Source organism: Nuphar pumila, chromosome 1, assembly GCF_984573655.1.
Source record: "Nuphar pumila chromosome 1, dmNupPumi1.hap1.1, whole genome shotgun sequence".
NCBI classification, from domain to species: Eukaryota; Viridiplantae; Streptophyta; class Magnoliopsida; order Nymphaeales; family Nymphaeaceae; genus Nuphar; species Nuphar pumila.
This window is the reverse complement of record NC_143249.1, coordinates 5,339,075-5,359,517: the sequence shown is the minus strand read 5'-3', so window position 1 is coordinate 5,359,517 and position 20,443 is coordinate 5,339,075. Positions and strand designations below refer to the sequence as shown.

General features: G+C 38.0%; 1 protein-coding gene across 8 annotated transcripts in view; it reads right to left on the bottom strand.

The window, feature by feature from the left end:
- Nucleotides 1-6,022: 6,022 nt before the first annotated feature.
- LOC149847772 (FRIGIDA-like protein 3) overlaps nucleotides 6,023-20,443 on the bottom strand; it is a 50,900-nt gene continuing 36,479 nt past the window's right edge. For 3 of the 8 annotated variants that reach the window (XM_090000092.1, XM_090000552.1, XM_090000605.1), the window contains 3 exons: nucleotides 7,534-8,606; nucleotides 7,100-7,272; nucleotides 6,023-6,822 (listed from right to left, as the gene is read on the bottom strand). In XM_090000092.1, coding sequence (XP_089856218.1) covers nucleotides 6,307-6,822; nucleotides 7,100-7,272; nucleotides 7,534-8,606 — 1,762 coding nt within the window. In that variant the 3' untranslated portion in view covers nucleotides 6,023-6,306. Of the gene's footprint in view, nucleotides 6,823-7,099; nucleotides 7,273-7,533; nucleotides 8,635-20,443 lie in introns of all 8 variants that reach the window. The other 5 variants (XM_090000248.1, XM_090000169.1, XM_090000416.1 and 2 more) reach the window with 2 other exon arrangements.

The following is a 20,443-nucleotide window of genomic DNA, read 5'->3' as shown; positions in this document are numbered from 1 at the left end:
TTAGCATTGACGTGACCCAACTTACCGCAATGGTCATACTTGGGTCTTGGGCGATTTGGACGTGATCTTGGTTGAGAAAATCTTGAATTCACACATTTATTGTCCTTGCGCTCAATAGTGGCAGCCAACATGTTGTGTTCATTGGATGATGAAAGAAAAACTCGCATCTCTCTTTGCCTCTCTTCTTGAATGATGAGGACATATACTTTCGATACGGAAAGAATTAGTTCAACTAATAGAATTTGACTTTGGATAGAGCTATAACTATCATTATGCCTCATCAAAAATTGCATCAGACGATCTCTTTGTTGCATATCTTGGACCGCTTTTATTGCTCTACAAGAGCAATTTGGATATGAGACATATGAAGCTAACTCGTCCCACATTCCTTTAAGCTTTGTATAGTAAATGGCGATGGACGAATGATGTTGTTTGTGATTGATTATATGAAATTGAATCTGATAAAATGTGTAGTGCATTTGATTGAGAGAATCGCTCGTGAATCTCATTCCAAACATCAAATGCAGTTTTAGAATATATAGCACTTGAAGATAGGTCCTTATGAATCAAGTTCAAGATCTATGAAAGAACCATGTCAATACATATTTGTCATCCTACAAATGAGGTAGAGTGAATATCCAGTTTTGGAATCATTCCAATAACGAAACCGAGCTTATTCTTGGCACTTAGAGCCATATACATAGCTCATTTTCATGTAAAATAGTTATCCCTAGTTAAAACTTGAGATACCAGCACTGTACCTGGGTTGTCAAAGTGATATAAAAAATATGAGCTAACGATAGACTTCATCGATGAATCTTCTTCGGTTTTAGTGGATTTCACGGTTTCTGCAGCCATGGGTGTTGCAAAACGATTTAGACGGCAGAGAGATATGCGCAGACCGTGAAACTGATCTGAATAGATGCAGCAGATTGACTAGAAGGACGGTGGGGGTTGGTCAGCAGCAGGGCCGTCCTGATCCGCCTAGGCTGCCCAACCGGACTCAGACGTAGAAAATCGGAGCCTGAGAAAATGGCTACGTTTGTGAGGGCAGGGAGTGTGCCTACAGCGGCAGCGATCTGATGACGATAATAGCAGAGGTTGAGCGTCCTACAATGGCAACGATCTGATGATAATAATAGCAGAGGTTGAGCGTCTGATGAAGAGGACTGAACCGAGCTTGAACTCGATTTGAATGAGCTCAGACATTGAATGGTAAAAAAAACTTAAGTCGATCAGGATAACACGTGCTTTGATACCCTATTAAGATATATGGTTATACTGAGAATAGCGCTTTCTTTTATGTTGTGGCTCAAGTATTACAAGCATATATATATATATATATATATATATATATATATATATATATATATATATATATATAACTCTCAAGATAAGGTATACAGTTGTTATGATATATCTTCAACTATTACCTGGGATATCACTATAGGTTTATCACTATAAGGATTATCGTAATCTCAAATTGTTTGGGTTATCTGGGCTGTTATCACTATAAGGATTATCGTGATCTCAAATCGTTTGGGTTATCTGGGCTGTAACAAACAGCGAGATCATCCCTCTAACACTATTGTTCTAAACATCATGAGTTTGAGGTTCAAAGGCCTTCAAAAAACTACCAACTTTTGATCGCTTATATGTTTTTGGTTTGGATTTAAATTTATATCTAAGACCGAAGCTAACAACATTAGAATCATTAGCCTCCTTGCAAATTATGGAATCAGAGACCAAACTAACAGCAATAGGAAGTTTAAAGTTTAGAGCTGAACTTTCAAATGTATCTTATCTTGAACATGTCCTTCCTTGTCCACTTTCCTAGCCATCTCCTCGTTGTTAAGGATTGGGAAATGCAACAAGCTCCTCATGGCTCGGTTGTAAAGTGATCATTCAAACTCATAAAATAGGGTCAACAAGCTGCACATGAACAATGAGAGTTTGGCTCAGCTTGGCTGGTATTAGCTCTAGTAAAGCTAGTTTCAGCTTTACTCAATAGGTTTAAAGTTCGATTTATATTTTTTTTCAACTTTAAAAATGTACTTTTTTTAACAAGCCAGCTAGAGCTCACTCAACACGTTTAACTGAAGCTCACCATAAGCTTGAACTTAAGGAGCTGAACTTCAATAGCTCAGTTCGAGTCATTTGGCTTATTTACCAATCCTATTCATGGCTGTCATTATCTAGCAATGAATCCTGTATATCACTTAGTATACTAGTTTCTATTGATATCATTCCACATTGATCCATGGATAACTTGATCTTGGTTTGAGAGTTATCTTTCTTCTCCACCTCTATATTGGACTCTTTAAAAGCTTGAAACTAGGGGTGGCAATCGGGTCGGGTTGGCGGGTTGGCGTGTCAGCATACCTCAACCCGAACCCGACCCGTTTATTAAACGGGTCGGATGTGGCAAACACGAACCCGACCCGTTTAATAAACGGGTAACCCGACACGACCCGCCAACCCATTTAATAAATGGGTTGGGTCGGGTAAACGGGTTTTCAGGTTCGCGGGTCGGGTTGGCGGGTTGACGGACCGGGTTGGCAGGTAGGCAGGTTGGCGGGTCGGGTTGACGGGTCGGGTTGGCGGTCGGGTTGGCGGGTTGACGGGTCGGGCAGACGGGTTGGCGGGTTGACCCACCCGCTTAACCCGTTTATTAAACGGGTCAGCGGGTGGGTTGGCATACCCCCAACCCGAACCCGACCTGTTTAATAAACGGGTTACACGGGTTGACCCGTTTATTAAACGGGTTGGCTTAAGCCCAACCCGAACCCGCCTAAGAGGTGGGTTGGCGGGTCGGGTTGGCGGGTCGTGTCAGAAATTGCCACCCCTACTTGAAACCTTAAAAAAAATCTATTTTGAAACACGTACTGACCTTTGAGAATTTGTGAATATCTTCTTATTTTGAGAAAATAATTCACAAACACGTGCCCCCACTTGATTTAGCCGAGTTCAAACTTTGTGTTGGATAAGTGTAATTACTTTATTTCTCCTTTTTTTCTCTTTTAACCGGGCTTCCACTATGTTTGAATCTATGACAATATGAAAGGTTTTATTTAAATCTGTATCTTTTTTAAGATTTGATGGATTAGATGAGATTCTATCCATCATTATCTTATCTTAGTTAGTTTTAATATTTGCTATAGATAAAATTTATTTATCTCGATCAAAACCTTTATATAAATATGTAATTTGAGAGATTGAATAAAATGAAAAGAAAGGAGCATGATACTTTTCTCGTATATATGTCATGTTTTTCTCTCTTTTACCTTCTTAATTTCTTATATTCTTATTTTTTTTATAGTCCAAAAACCCATCACCGACTGCACATTGTTTGGCCTCCGGTGGGTACAAGTAAAACCCTTGAAGTCCCGCTGCCCACCAAGTCTCATGGGAAAAAGAATTCCTGGTAGCTGGTGAATTTATTTAGACCTACCGTTTTGAGGTTGGAGAGCATGCCATCATATGCTGACGTGACTTATTATTTTTATTCAGTCCATTTTATTTTTCTTCGCACGCCTCATCAAAACATAAAAAATCTCTCTCTCACTCCTTCAACGTCACCGGTGGGTTGCCAACGCGGGGCTCTGTTGGTCTGGTAGGAGCAGCTAGTGCACGTCGCCTTGTGTTGGGACGTTGCAGGTTCAAAACCTAGTGGTATAGTTGTATAACTGGTAGGGATCAGACTAACCTCAACTTGCCTTTCAAAAAAAAAAACGCGGTGTGTTCTGTAAGGGCTTGGGTGTCAGTGACCTCACCTGCTTGGGTAGTAAACTTTGTCCTAAAAAAAAAGAAAATTTTTTATTTCACTGAAAATAATGATCTTGTCATCTGTATGAGTAGTTTGCTTTCTTATATAGTTGACATTGTTTCCTAGAAAAGAAAATATATTTTTATTGTTTCTCTAAAGAGAAAAAAACTTGCATTATCAGCTTGATTGATTTATTTGTGTTAATTGCAATTATTGCAACCAAGATAGGGGTCGATAACTTTGGAAAGTCTTGGTATGGTAAGACCTTCCTAATCTCTCTCTCTCTCTCTAGGGGCCCTTGTCTGGCAGGAGCAGTTATTGCACGTCACCTTGTGTTGGAACGTTGCAAGTTCCAATCCCAATGGTATATGGTAGAGGCCTACCTAACGGCAGATTTCTTTTTGGAAAAAAAAAATAAAAAAGCAGAGTTAAATGTGTGCTGTCATTACTGTTTTACCCATGAAAAAAGAAATTCCCTAAAGATATGCCTATACAAGTTCTCTGACGATTTGGGAACACCTGAAAGCAAACCCTCAAATCAGTTCATTTTTCACTGATCATTTTAATCACCAAGGTGGTGTCCTTTTCAATGGGGATTAGGCGATCCAAAGACTTCCCTAAAAGAATGGTAAGCATAGAATGACGACATAGTAATCTACATCTAAGTTGACTGAAATTGTTCAGCATTGTGTACAGACTGAAATCGGGATCATCATTGTGTGTTAGATCAATCAAGAGATGTATAATTTAGAAACTTCATACTTTGACTATCTAAAGATGCAGGAATTACTCCCATAACAAAAAGAGAAAAATTCTCTTCATGTTCAAAAAACAAAAGAAAAAGCGATCATCTTTGTGCAAAAGCTCAACCATACTCTCAGCCATTGAGAGGGAGAGACCTTTAATGAGTGTCATGAGGAATGAGGGACATGAGAACAAGGGGAAACAAAAGGGATGGGAACAAGAGACGGACATGAGAAAGAGGGGAAAATGAGAGGAAGAGAGTTTCAAGGTCAAATTGGTAAATTTAGCCTGTTAACTCAATTTGGGCTAGTCATAACCCAGGTTAATGGATGAAAAATTGTTTTTGATCAACTGTGCAAAAATTTAGATGCATATTTAAAATGTCCAAAACATAATGGTGTCCATGATTATTGTCAAAGCTTTTGGTGCGTTTTAAAAAATTTCCCTTATTTTTTTTAGGGTGAATAAGTGCAAAGTCTATTAATGCACGCCGCAGAATAAAAAATGACTATCCATGGCATATTTCATTGCATATTGCCAATCACTTTAGTCGATGCCTCATGGATGTATCTACACCTGGCCATATGGATCAATTCTGAGCTCACAAGGATACGAGACACACCATTCTCCAGCAAATTTTCCATTAAGATTACCATAACAAGGGGACTCGGCAAGGGAATAATTTGAAGTGTCACTGTGACAGGCTTAAGGCCTCCCCCCTATATTCCACGAGAGATTGCCAGGAATTTTCACCTTTGTTCGGCACCTATAGATAATATGAACCAAACATTCTGAACGCAGGATCACCCACTTAAAAGCTCTGCAGCAACAAGCGATCACTAGCATCATTTAACATAGGATCTACGCTATTGCAACTACAAGAGACTTTTAGAGAGCATACGCCACATATTCTGTAAAAACCCATTAGTTGCGAACATCGTTTAAGAAACAGGCAAAGGAGATGCGTCCATAATTTATCGTACGCAAGGTAACTAAATCAGGCATCGATTCCAGTTTAACAGAAAATCCTGGGGATGGTTAAAGTCCAAGCCCTAGAGGCGCCATATAAATCAACATGACACCCCATCACCAAGCCCATGAAAGCCACTGCACAAGCATAACAATGTGCAAGTTTCCCACTTTTGCTATGGCTGACTGTAGGCTTCAACAGTGATCAAAACGGATGACATAACTCTAAACTCTTAGGTCACATCAAATGCGTCGGACAAAAGCCACCACCTGGCATTCATCCAGAACTGGTCAGATGCACCCCATCGGTTGCGACTGGCCAGTCCTGCCAAAATGGCCTATGCAGGGACAAAGCGGTCCCCTTTGTAATGCGCATCAAAAGAAGGATGCACGGGGCCGCTTTGTCACTGGGTGGAATGGCTCTTGCGAATCAAACACACCATTAGAAACCACAGCCATTTCCTCTGATGAAGCAGCATTCAACCGCTCCATTCCAGGCATTTTCATGTCATAGCATCTTGAATTATGGAAAACAACACATCCAGGAACATGCCATTATCCGTAAAGGAATATAAAGAGGAAAATGGGGGAGAAAAACAAAATATTTGTGACAGTAGAAAGTAAAGTTCTACAACTCGAACCAAACCAAGAAACAGCAGCATCAAGTTGACTAGGTAGTCAGATATCAACTCGATGACTGGAAAAAAAAGTCATAGCCAACCTTACCAAGATATAAGCCATGCAGCAGCTGACCATCGTCATGAGATAACTTCCATCATTTCTATGTATAATTGTGAAAGATATCTTCTACACCCTCCGAACTTTTCCTAAAGATACGTTGGAGGTAGGTGAGAAGACTGTAATCCACTGCCCATATAAAGTCCCCCATAACCAGTTGTGGTGGCATTATATGGAGCAGCAGTAGCAGCCACCACACCTTCCTGATAAAGATAAGGTCTTGGATGGCTCGGTTGCTGGTCGTAACGAGCTTGGTTTATGGCATTGTAACCAGCTTGTACCTGATAGTTATACCCAGTCGCCGCTGGATACATGTACCTATTATCGAGCCCACTGTTGTTATATGCACCTCTATCACTTGCATCTCCCATTCTATTGGCACCAGCCATTACCATCCAATGTCCATGCCCGCCGATGTTAGCACGAGACCTTTTTGGTTGGGGCTTTGCCGCCTCACCCATCCTTTTCTTATCAGCTTTCGCTTTGTCTAACTGTGCCACCCGCTTCTGCAGAGGGTCAAGTGGGTACTCTGACTCAAGCTTGTGCTCTTCAATGCACTTCATTATGGCTCTCAAAGCAGCCAACTCTTTTGCATTGCCATCATTCTACATCCACACTCAAGATCATTAATATATGACGATACACAATAGAACCACAAAAATGGCAAGCCCTCCCTAGAAGGACTACATGAGGATATTAATAGGTGACCATGGCAAAGGAGTTGCACTGGTAACTACACTGCTTGCTCACGAACTGGGCCAGTTGTTGGAACTAATTTGGTCCCAGTGAGCGAAAACAAATGAAGGCCTTCAGTAAAAAAAAATGGTAAGCCAAGATACCAGATGAGGCCAATGAACCTTCGGAAATTTATATCTCACACACCTGAGCAGCACCAGGACCAGCATTTCCACCCTTCCCTTGTGAAGCTCGCCTTACATCCTTCAAATATGCCTTTAGGAGAGGTACAGGTGGGAAGTTCTCAGTTAGCTTGAAGGCATATATGAAGCTGACAGTATCAATCTGTTTTCCGCTGTTTATCAGTGACTCAATGACACCTGCACAGACCGATCAGGTAACACAATCAAATACTTGATCTTAGCCAAATGGCCGAGAAAGGTATGTTAAAACATAAATTTGATTTGGTTGCCAAAATGTTATTAAGCACACTAAACTACTAAGGATCTTATCTGATCCAATTTGAGGTGGGAGGTTTGTCCAAGATGCTGCAAATATATAATCAAATGTCCTACCAAAAAAAATAGGTATACAGAGGGATCCATGCTGAGAGCCCTCAAGTCATCCAACAGAATACCAACCTGGCATTTTGTGCACAAGTCCAAGAGCATGGCAGAGCTCAGGTGTTTGCTTGCGACGGGCGACTGCAAGTACAAGCTTGCAAAGGTCATCTTCATCAAAAGCTGAAGAAATGTTAAAAGTAGCGAGTAGCTGCAGGAATGCCTGTACTTCCAATGAATTGCCATTGGCAGCATCAGCATCCACAGTAGCCAATTTGGGCTTCCACTCATCAGCAATTGCCTTCGCTTGATGTTTAATTTCAGGAGTGATCACAGGGTGATCTGCATCTGGCATAGTTCCTGTTGAAAGGGGAGCCAGTGACTCCAACAACAGAACACAAGACCTTCTCAAGCCCAAAAGGGCACCATCCCTCTTATCCCCAGGAAGGGTTGTTTGACCAGGAGGGTAAAATCCCTCTAGTGAATCCAGCACCAACTGTGCTGGATCGGTTGCACTTTTCAAGGCAACAGGAACTTCCTCACGTATTGCAGCAAGAACTTTCCGGTTCTCTGAAATGAAATTCAAAAGCCCTATTGCATCCATCTCTTCGCATAATTGCTTCAACCGAGGACGGGGCTTAACTTCGGCAGTTTCAGCAGGACCAGGCCCGCCCGGGGTATCAGAAAAATTCTCCTCTGTACCAGACAGTGATGCATTGGGTTCACCATTAGAAAAGCTGTTTACCTTGCTTTCCGAATTGACAGTAGTAACTGCAGGTTTTGGGGATGTTGCTTTCTTGTACTTGCTGCATGCCTCCCCAATCTCAGCGACTGCAGAGTCTTTTAGCACTTGCAAACGGTCCAATGAAGCTTGTTCCTGGGCAGCAACAGCCGCCTCCCTCTGATTGAGAGACTCTTGGGTTTCAAATGCCTTGGATTCAAATTCCTTCTCTTTCTTCTCTAACTCATCGAATCTTTTTTTCAGTGAACTTTCAATGCTGAGAAAGTGTTCATGCAGTTCCTCCCACTGAAGTTTGCAGTTTGAAGAGGCACCTCTGTGAGTTTCCAGTTCATTGAATGCCTTACGGAGCTGCTCGATCATTGAACTTGTGGACTCAACACGGGAAAGGACTGGTTCTGACTCGGCCATCACGCTGTTGATTTGATATCAAGCCTGAGATTCTGAATACAATAATAACTAAGAGAGAGAGAATCCACATAATTCTTGTACAATTCTAAGAATTCTTGATGTTATTTTTTTCTTTGAAATGAATAAATAAAACTTTTTAAAGTAAAAACCAAAAAGCTAAGAAACTTTCATGAAGCAAAAAATCAAAAACAATAGCATGAGAATGGGGTAAGTGCTGTAAACCCCTTAGAATAGTGTCAGTGATGTAAATCCCGTAAGAAATCCAGCACAACATGAATAGACCAAAATAGCAACATTAGAATAGCATGCATCAGATAATTATCCAATTGAAAGCCAGCTGAAAAGACCAAAAGGGAGGCATTAGGTTAACATGTATCAAGACCTTAGCTAATTTCATTATGATGATAAGATTATACACCCTTAAAATACTGGTAATTTGCATGGACAAAGATCTAACGTAGGAAGGAGATTATTATTTAGGCATCAGAAACTTGGAGCTAGAATATGCAGCTTCCACCATGCAAGAAGGCACTGGAAACCCCAAACTGTGCCTGAATATCAATGCAGTTTCCATCCTAGAAGGATGGGTTTTGATCCAACAATGTTAAGTTGTATATATGTGTGTGTATTTATAATGATATAATAGGTAAATACCTATTAGGGGTATTTTGGTCATTTCAGTTCTTGTAATAGGCTGTGCCCATTAGATAGTGCATTAGTACTCACTTTATTTTGTTCTTTTTGTCCTTTTCTGTTTTTATAGGGACTATTTGGTCAAAGACCAAATAGAGCTCTTGGGTTTGTTTTGGACTAGTCAACATAGAATCTATGTCACATAGGTGCGGATGCGGCGATGGGGGGGGTGCGGGGAGGATATATATAAATATATTTTAACAGTTTTAAGTTAACACCTATGACACATGGGTGCGGGTGCGAGTGCGGGTGCGGGTGCGGGAGTGCGGCACTTTCAAAAACCTTGGGGGCGGGGGGGCGGCAAAAAAATAATATATATATATAGAAGGGGGTCCGAGGGTTCCCCCGGCGCGGATCCCGCTGCGCGGTCGGCGCAGGTCCAGCGGTGCAGGGTCCAGTTTTTTTTGCTGGTGTTTGTTTGAAGACTGTTGTTGTTACCCACGTTCTGCTTGTTGTGTACTTTGGCGCAACTGGACAAAATTGATGAACCTAGGGGATTGGCAATGTGATCGACCCAGCCTGCTGCGTTCTGCTGACTGTCATGATTCAATCATGTCTGAAACTCCCTAGTCTTCACATCACAGAAAAAAATATAAGTGAAAGGTTTGATGTGGTTTTTTGGAAAGAGAGTCTTCACGAGGCCTACGGCTCCACCGCCACTGCCGCGCCACTGCTTAGGGTTCTTCAAATTTCATTGCATATACAGTTTCACACAGATCTCCGGTCTAGATGACAACTAAAAGAAATTTATTGGATTTGACATGCGGAAAAGAGAGGTCTACACCAGGCTACGGCTAGAGCACCCATCTCGTCCATCTTTCTAGGCCTCGTCCCATTGCCTCAGATATTCCCCATCCCATCTTCAAAATTAATTAAAATAGAACCAAGGTGTGAGAAATTAGTAGAGGAGAAAAGTGAAAAATAATAGCCACCAAGGCTACCACCACCATTATCATTTATTATGGAGAGAGAAAATCCTTGACGAAGAAAGATCCGGATGGTTGAAGGATAAAGACTTCAAAAGTCTCTTGAATTTTGGTTTTAATTTTTGAGGAAGATGGATCATCATTTCCAAGTTAACAGTATGTTTTCCAACGCTGTTGTGAATTCATTGTTTGGAGGCAGGAATAGCATGGGATGCCAACAAAGCTCGTCAGATGTTGCGGACACAAGTACCATGATGGCCTTCATAAAACAAGAGCAGCAGCAACAAGCAGGCATTCACGCTTCCATTGTTCCCTCCTTTCATTCTCTCATTACTACCTGCAATAACTACTATCCTGGGATCCAGCAAGGGGTGGGGAGAGGTGAAGAATCTGGAAGTCCTCATCAGGGAATAGGCAACTCTAAAGAGACAGAAGCTATCAAAGCCAAAATCAAAATAAAAAACCAGCAAGGGGCGGGTCCCGCTGCGCGGTCAGCAGAATTTTTTTTTAAATTCCACAGCCTATTTCATAGGGCAAATTTAAAAAAAAATCCAAAAAATGGGTTTGGGAACAAAACCCCAAGGCTCTCTCAACAGAGAAAAGAGAAGAGGGTGAGACAGTGGATGATGGGGTTGTGGCGCCGTGAGGTGCCTCCCATGGAGGAGACGGTGCAAGCGTTGATGGACACATTGGTGTCCCCTCTCCTCCCTAGGCGTTCCTCTTCCAGAACTCCTTCTGAATCCCTCCAACAGTTCGTCGGGAAGCAGGTTCCATCTCTATCTCTCTCCGCTTCCTAGTTTTTCCCCTCTTTCTTGCTTTCTGTTTGAAACCTAAAGTTGGTGTCCGTGAAACGTCCATTTTTTTGTGATTTTTCCTGGGGACAAACGCATCTTTTTTGGTGAACTTGTTTTTTTTCTGGGTTCGCATTACACCCCCCTCAGAACAAATTTTAAAAAAATGGACACAAATGACCCTGGGTGCGGTCAACGCACCCAGGGACGGGTTGACCACACCGGGTGCCGCACCCGCATGCGCACTCACATCGCATCGACACGAGTGCGGCACCCGGTTTGCCGAGTCCCTGTGACATAGGTTAACACTGTGTATTTGTGTGCATTTATGTATTTATATATATAATACAGATAAAATGGACTTGATTAGAGTTAACTGAATCTACTTTTGGATAGAAATGGACCTTAGTGTGGTTGACTTCACCTAACACAAAAGAAGTTGTGTCCAAGTGTCGCACCTGTCTGGGTGCAGGTGTGATGCGGGTGTGGTGCCCTGTTAGAAGAGTTCGTGTGACAGCATAGAATTGACTACTCAATAAAGTTGTTGGAACTTGGAACAGTCCATTAGAATAGCTTTACTTGAGACTACCTCTTGTATATAAATAGGTGTGAACCCCCCTCTTGTTCTTCAATGCTTCTCTTAAGCATTCATGCTCAATAAAATATATATTTTTTATGTTCTTGTGTTCCTCTTTTAAATTTTTTGTAGTCTTGAATGTACTTAGTGCTTGTGTAGTGTCTGTGTCTATGTCACAGGGACTCGGCAACTAGGTGTCGCACCTGCGTCGCACCCGCATCCGATGCGGTCAACCTGACCCTGGGTGCAGTCAACACACCTAGGGTCATTTATGTTCAACTTTTGGACTTTATATATATATATATATATATATATATATATATATATATATATATATATATATAAATTTTTATATTTTTGCCACAGCCCCGCACCCAAGTTTTTTGAAAGTGTCGCACCCCCGCACCCATGTGACATAGGTTTGTGTGCTCTTGTATTGTCCCTTAGTTGGACTTGTGATGTGCATGTGCACTTTGTGTTTATGATCTTGTAAGCCCTTAGAATCTCTTATTTTGTATTTTCGCATATTTCATTACATGGTATCAGAACCAAGAAATATTTCCTGGCATTTTGTCTTTTGGGTCTTGATATTCTTTGGTTCAAGTTCGTGTTTTGTGAAGGTTTGTGATCCTTATCTTGACCCGGTATGTGTCTTAAATATTTAGTGTTACTTGAGTTATTTATCTCATGCATTATGCACGAGAAAGCACTCATTTTCCTGATCTTTGAAAAGTTATTCGTTATTTTTGTTAAAAACTAAAATCTTTAAATGTTTTTTAAAATTATTGTTGGATTTATTCTTATTAAATGTTTTATAAGGTTTATAAAACTTGTTTGATCTTGTGAAATGATATATGTGTATGCTTTCATGAGATCTAGTTTGAATCTTAGATTTTTAAACTTGTTTTACATGTGTATGATCTAGTAAAATTAAGCATGTGTTGTTGGCATTTAGATGCTTTATTCAAACACTTCATGGTCATAAATATCAAATCATGTTTGTATTTATTTTTATATTAAAATTTGTTTGTTTTTTAAAATTTGCCAAATACTTTAAAATAATTTAAAATATTTATTTTAAAAATGGTTTGGTGTGTCATTCACAAGTATGTTTTATGAGATTTTAATGTGATGTATTGTCATGTGAAACATAAAATATTTTATGAAATATTAAAAAAAATTATGTGGTTAGGATCTTAGTGAACATGGATACTCCGTTATTTTTTAAATTTGAATAAATGTTTTTTATATTGATATATGATCCTTATGCATAAGGTGTTGAGCATTAATGTTTTTAAAATTATTAAAAGCAGTTGTGTTATTGTTAGTCCTTTTGTGGCCCTTGTGATCATCCCTTCTGGATAATTATGCCATGTATCATATGTTACTTTTCATATATATCTTGCATTGGAGTTATTCACTTGCATATATGCTTAAATGTGTTTGTATACATATCTCATGTGATTCTTCATAGCTTTTGTACAGGACATGTGGCTTTAAGTTATTAAGATTATTGCATATACATAAATTTTGATCTCTTTGCGTGGTTTCCTATATGGTTCTTTGAGAATCTCTATATATGTTTTGGCCCTGTTTAATATTGTAAGTCTTTATTGTCTCATAGTAGACTTGCTTGTATTGACCATGCATATGATCAATTGACATCTTGTTGTCCATATGATTGCACTATATTCAAAGGTTTTATCTACCTTCATTGGATTTGATTTGAAAATTTGTTTTTTCAAATTGGTTACTATTATTTGGAAATTGATTTTTGTGAGTATGTATTGCCTTCTTATGACATTTGTTTTGTTTATCACAAATTTCATTTCCTTTTGGCCTTGTTGTTATTGGAGCAAGGTTAGTTGTCGAACCGAGTTATCTCTGCACCTCATGTCATCTTATCAGTCTAGATTCTCAAGGATAATGAGTGGTGTGTTGTCACTTGTTTGGGATTTGATTGATAGTTTATTAACCTCTATATCCATGTTGGCTTTGTTGAACAAGAGATGTTTATTGGGGTGACTTGTGCGCACCTCATTTTTTGTCCGTTTAGATTGTTGGCTTATAGTTCGACTCTAAATGACGGTTGTTTGATCTTTGGTTCTATGAGTGTGTCGTATCACCCATTTGTTTATTTGGCCACTATTATTAAGTTGAATGCTTCCAATCATGTTTATCTATGATGGCTATCTATTTTTGAAACCATGGTGTTTCAAAAGATTGTTAAAATCTATATATTTATTCTTCTTAGTGACATTAGTTTGTTTTCATTACAAGCACTATAATCTTGTGTGTTCTATCATATTATGCCTCTTATTTAAGTGTCATTTTATGTAGACAAGAGATATTATTTTGTGGTAAGTTATATGCACCTATCGGTTATTCACATCTTTTGTGTGTTTGTATTACACTTGAATATTGAGGTTTGTCTCTTATTTAATTATCATTTTATATAGACAAGAGATGTTATTTTGTGGTAAGATATGTGCACCCGTTGGTTATTCACACTTTTTGTGTGTTTGTATTATGCTTTTGTTCTAATAGTTGATACACTTGAATATTGAGGTTTGTCTCTTATTTAAGTGTCATTTTATGTAGACAAGAGATGTTTTGGTAATGTGGTGAGTTACATGCACCCATCGATTATTCACACTTTTTGTGTGTTGGTTAGCCCATAAGTGGCATTGTGATTCTGATACACTTGAATTTTGAGGTTTAGACCGGAGAAAGCAAGGCAGTTCCAAAATTTTAGGAAGCAAGGAGTGTGGGACAACTTAGAAGCGAACCACGAATCGTCTCGAAAGCGACCTAGGGAGCGAATGAGGGGGAAGCAAAAAAAGAAAAAAAAAGTAAGAAAAATAAAAAAAAAACACAAAAAATAAAAAAAAAATAGGGGAAAGCACGCTTCCCAATTTTTTTGCCACTTCGTAGCACGTTTCAAAAGTGCCACATTTTGCGATTCATCATGTACTATGGCGCTTTCGGTAACCCTGGTTTAGACGTCTAGTGAGGTGATTGCTTGCAGTGGTCGAACTATTGTTGAGATTTATAAAATATCATTTCTTGATATTTGTGAGATTTTTAAAATCTCTACATGAAATTTCTAAACTTTTACTATTTGTTTCTTCTTTGTATGAAAAAATGTTTATCGATAAAATTTCATATATTTCATTGATAACATATATGTAAATATATATATATATATATATGTTTCAAAGATTGTTATTTGGTTCCATGTACTTAAACCCTTTCTAGGTTGTGTGAATGAATTCAAACGTGTCGTGATTTATGATATGGCTCTCATTCATTATTATGTGCATTAAAAATATTGCACATAATAATGAATGAGAGCCTATATATATATATGTTTCATATTGATTATCTTATTCACATTGTTGTATGAATAAATTTAATTAACTCCTCTTTTCTTGAGGGTTCGTTTTTTGAAGTGGTATACTTTATATGCATGTTGTTTTTAGTATAAATTGATGATTTGTTTTATTTGACATATTTTTATAAAAATTTGGAATATTATTAATACATGAATGTTTGTCTCTTCTTGATATTTTATATGTTCTTTAGTGATTAAATTCCCTTACGATCAATATTTATGTTTTCTTGAAAAATATGTTGATTTTGGGTTTTATGATTGTCTAAAATTGATTTCATAAAAAATTCTCTTTTGAGGTATGCTCGTCTTATCTTTCTTAATCATTGTCTAAAAATTATTGCTACTTTGTTTGAAAAATTCTACTTGAGTATTATTCTAAATCAATATATATATATATATATATTTGTTTTGAAACTTCAGAACTACTTGGTTAGAATACCTTCTTTTGTATAGTTGAGACCTTTGTTTTATTCTCTTTACAAGTTCTTAAAGATGTGATGGATTGAGAAAGAAATATCTTCGATGCATCGTGAAGATGGAGATAGTCGATGAACGAGCTTGGGGATGATCGCCAAAGACATTTGAAGACTTGTATTTTCAAAATTATGATATATCATAAAGATGGAGATTTCCATTGAAGACACTTGAAGATTTGAATCGTTCCCATTGATTCTTTTTTGTATTTCCAAACTTTCGGTATATCACACCGTAAGTTTGAGAGAGAGTATTAAGTTGTATGTATATGTATTCACATATATAGATATATATACACATATGTGTATATACATATATATATTTATAATGATGTAATAGGTAAATACCCATTAAGGGTGTTTTGGTCATTTCATCTCTTAATAGGTTGTGCCCATTGGGGGCACATTAGTGTAAAGAAATGAGTTCCTCCGTAGATATCCACTTAAATCACCAAAAGTGGACACTCAAAAGAGTTCCACCGAAATACCAATAAAAGCAAACAAAGAACCACAAATGGGTTCACTCACAAACACCCACTTTAAAAGGCACAAAACAAGAGATAAACAAATAATATTATTATTGATGTAAATCCATATAATAAAGCTTACAAATGAGAGGGGGTTCCATCCTTATTTATACACAGCCAAAGGTCTCTCAAAAGAGACGTTGGGAGAGATCCCAACGGCTCCAATAGAAACGTTGGGCTCTCTCTCCAATGCCCCTTTTGGCTGACAAGAAACTAAAGAAAAATAAACAAAAGAAAATTAACCTAATTAGACTATTTACTAGTTAGATACTAACCTTATATATATATATATCCATTTACATTTTTAACACTCTCCCTCAAACTTACGGTTGAATAACCGAAAGTTTGTACTTGAGAAAGTGAAACCTCAGAGCAACAAGAGGTTTGGTAAAAAAGTCTGTCAATGCAAATTGATATTTTGAAGTAACATAGGGAAGAACAATAGTGCCATGTAGATATTCCTCTATTACATAGTGACAATCCATCTCAATATGTTTGGTTCGTTCGAGGAAAGACCGGTTGCAGGCAATGTAGATAAAACTTTTGTTGTCACAACACATTAGTGATGCTCCTGTACTTTGAACGCCCATATCAACAGCAATCTCCTTAGCCAGACCACCTCTATAGTAGTTGTAGCCATGGCTCGATATTCTGCTTCGGTTGAAGAGAAAAAAACTTTTTATTGCTTCTTGTACCTCCATGAAATCAACGAGTCAACTAAAAATACACGAAAACCAGTGGTTGAATGTCGATTAATTGGATCATCTCCCCAGTCAATATCAGTATAAGCAAGTAAATCTAAAGAGAAAGAAACAGACAAAAAAAGTCCTCAAAAAAAAAGTTTTTATAAGGTGCGGGTGTGAATGCGAGTATGGGTATGGGTACGGGTACAGGTGTGGATGTGTGGATGTGGCACTTTAAAAAAGCTTAGGCACGGGGTGCGAGGAGGTTATATATATATAATTTTTAACAGTTTTAAGTTAACACTGTGTATGTGTGTGCATTTATGTATTTATATATATAATATAGATAAAAATGGACTTGATTAGGATTACCTGAATCTACTTTTGGATAAAAATGGACTTCAGTGTGGTTGACTTCACCTAACACAAAGGAAGTTGTGTCCAAGTGTCGCACCCGCCTGGGTGAGGGTGTGATGTGGGTGTGGTGCTCTGTGTGACATGATATATCTAATAATACGCAAAACTGCTCTCATAAGAACAATGGTGGGAGCATGTTGAAATCGGTTGGTTGTGTGAACTGCATGTGCAATGTCAAGCCTTATAATCGAGAGATATGACAGTGCCCCAACAAGTTATCTGTAAGGTGTTGGGTTTTTGAGTGGTTCTCCATCATCAATCTTCATTTTGAATTTGACAACTTCAGGAGTGTTAACCTTATTATCATTAGAGATACCAGACCTGATAACAATATCTAAAGTAAATTTAGATGGAGTCAACAGATAACCTTTAGAAGAATAAGCAACATCTATACCAAGAAAATATTTTAAGAACCCCAAATCTGTCATTTCAAAATGTGTTATAAGAAGCCCTTTAATGTGTTCAACTCCCTGTTTATCACTTCCTATGATGATCCACGTAGAGGAGAATTATAATAATGCATACATCAAAAATCTTAACAAACAAAGATGTGTAAGTCAGACAAGATTGAAATCTAACATCAAGCACAACTTTACTAAACCTGTCATACCAAGCCTTTGGTGCTTGTTTAAGACCATACAGGACCTTATCAGCTTATCTAAATGAAGAGTTTTTCCTTTAAGAATAATTATATCAAGCGGTGTTTCCATATACTCTTCCTCAACTAAGTTTTCATTAAGAAATGTATTCTTAATTCCATTTTATATATAAGACATTTCTTCGTAGATGCAAGAGCTACTAAGGTTCTAACAGTGGTCATTCTAGCAACCGGTGCAAAGGTTTTCTCGTAATCTATTTCATACTCCTGAAAGTATCTCTTGGCAGCTAATCTGGCTATGTACCTTTGCAGAGTTTCATCACTCTTGGTTTTAATCTTATATACCCATCGACACCCTATAGGTTTCTTTTCTGAAAGAATATCTTGGATAGTCGAAGTATTTATTTTTTCTAAGGCGTCTAATTCTACTCTCATTGCTTTTACCCATTCAGGATGTTCCATTGATTCAGCATAGTTAGAGGGTTATATATAGGAATGTATCAACGCAATATAGGCTTGATACTTCGGTGAAAAAGACTGATAGGACACATTTCCCAGGGGGTTTTGATACTCTAGACAATCTTTTAGTTTGTGTTTCTAAATGTTTTTCATTATTGGTATATTTTTTAAGAGCACATGGATGTGCCTGGAATATTGGATGCAACCTTAATCTTAGGAATTAGATCCAACGAAAAAGAATACCCAGTTATTTCCATAGTTTTCTCAATTTCAAAGAAACTTTCTTTGTCTAAAAAGGACACATTTCTTAAAACATATAGCCTTTTATTTTTAACATCAAAATATCTATAGCCTATTTTATTATTTGCATATTCTAAAAAAAGACAAGGAATAGCACAGGGAGAGAGCTTGTCATTTTTATCAGGTAATGTGGCTTCAACCCAAAATTCTTTGGGTATTTGGTTTGTGATAAGCAAAGTTTTTGTTGTTTCTATAATATGCCTATGATATCTTTCGGCCAAGTCATTTTGTTGAGGGGTGTAAGGACAAGATTTTTTATGTGATAACATTTAAATTTAGGTCTTGAAATTCTTTTGATAAAAATTCTCCCCTGAATCAGTGTGAAAGATGGAAATATCATTCTTGAATTGGTGTTTGACCAAATTGTGAAATAATGAAACTTAAGCTTTGCTGTGTTGTGAAAAGCGTTGAGGTGTAGCGAGGTGGTCCACCAAAATCTGAGGCGAGGCGTAAAGTGTAAGCCTCAAAAAAATTGAAAACTTAAAAAAACTATAAAAAATATCTAAAATTATAAATAAATAAATAGTGTTTTATTGATGAAGCAATAACCAACAAGAAATAAAAAATCTCAAATAAATGTTGACAGAATATGAGATTAACATGTAAAAGTAACATTAATGCAACAAGTTGATCTACGTAAGTATCTAAGAAATAAAATATGAGCATTTATTCAATAAAAATTAACAACGAAATGCATATTAGCATTAACAACATCATGTCATAATTAGAAAATGCATGTTAGCATTAACAACCAAACGTTAATATATTTGTCCAACTCTTCAAAATGAGGGTAAAGCACATATATACGCTAACATATAAGAATATTCAATAAAAAACTTAATATCAAACAATTAAAAAATTGGGTAACTTTATTATTCAAATGTAGTGTGTTAACTTTTTGCCACTAGCATTCACTAAAAGTAGCTTGTCAACATAAGGGCCAGAATTCATCTATTAATACGAAATAATAGATAAAGGTTGATTCAAGCTGCAAAGAGCTTCTTGTTCACTTTTTTCTAATGAAATCTCGTTGAATCTATAAATTGTCACATAGGTACAACTGGGTATGGATGCAGGTGTGGGCACATAGGGTACAACATCAGAATTTACAAAAGTATGGGGTATAGGGGTACGACATAGCTATGTGTGTATGTGCGCATGCGTGTATTTTTTTTGTTTGAGAAAAAATAGGTATACATGCATGTGTGTTTGTGTGTATCAAGCACCATACAATAATGAATAAAAACAACCCTATATGCCAATTAAAATGGATAAAATAGGTAATGGATTGGGTTTGATTGGTCAAATCCAAAACTAGTCTGACCCATGCCCATTGAAGTACTAGTACCTGATGAGTTGTGGAGCCTGATTGAGAGTTTTTCTTGGAGAGGTGGGAGAGACCTAGACGAGCGAGTGAGTGAGAGACGAGCGACTAAGTGAGAGACGAGCAACTGAGTGAGTGAGAGATAAGTAAAGATGTGGGAGACGAGCGAGAAGTTGGAGAGAGTGAGTGAGAGACCAAGACAAGCGAGAGGTGGGAGAGAGTGAGTGAGAGACGAGGCTGACAGAATGAGGGCCCCCGACCCTAAGTCGGGGGCCCTAATATTTAACCATAATTTTTGGTCAAATGGGGGTCTTGACCCCAATTTGACTAAAAATTTGAGGTGTGCTTCGCCTCGAGACGTACGCCTCAAAGCGTATGAAGCGTACGCCTCAGGGCATTTACGCTTTTATGCTACGCCTCAAGGCACAAAGGCCCTCGCCTTGAGGCGAGCCGCGCTTTTTGCGCCTTGAGGCGCGTTTTTAATAACACTGGCTACCTCTTTCTCTCCTTCTATTTGGTGAAGATTAGCTTGAGTTTCAGATCGGTCTCATCTACTAGTTCCTACAATCCTTTTTCCCATATAAGGTGTTTCATAATTGAAGCTCATGTTACATAGTTTGAATCATTGAGCTTAGTGGGTTTTATAGTAACATTTTCATTGTCATCCATTTTTACAAGA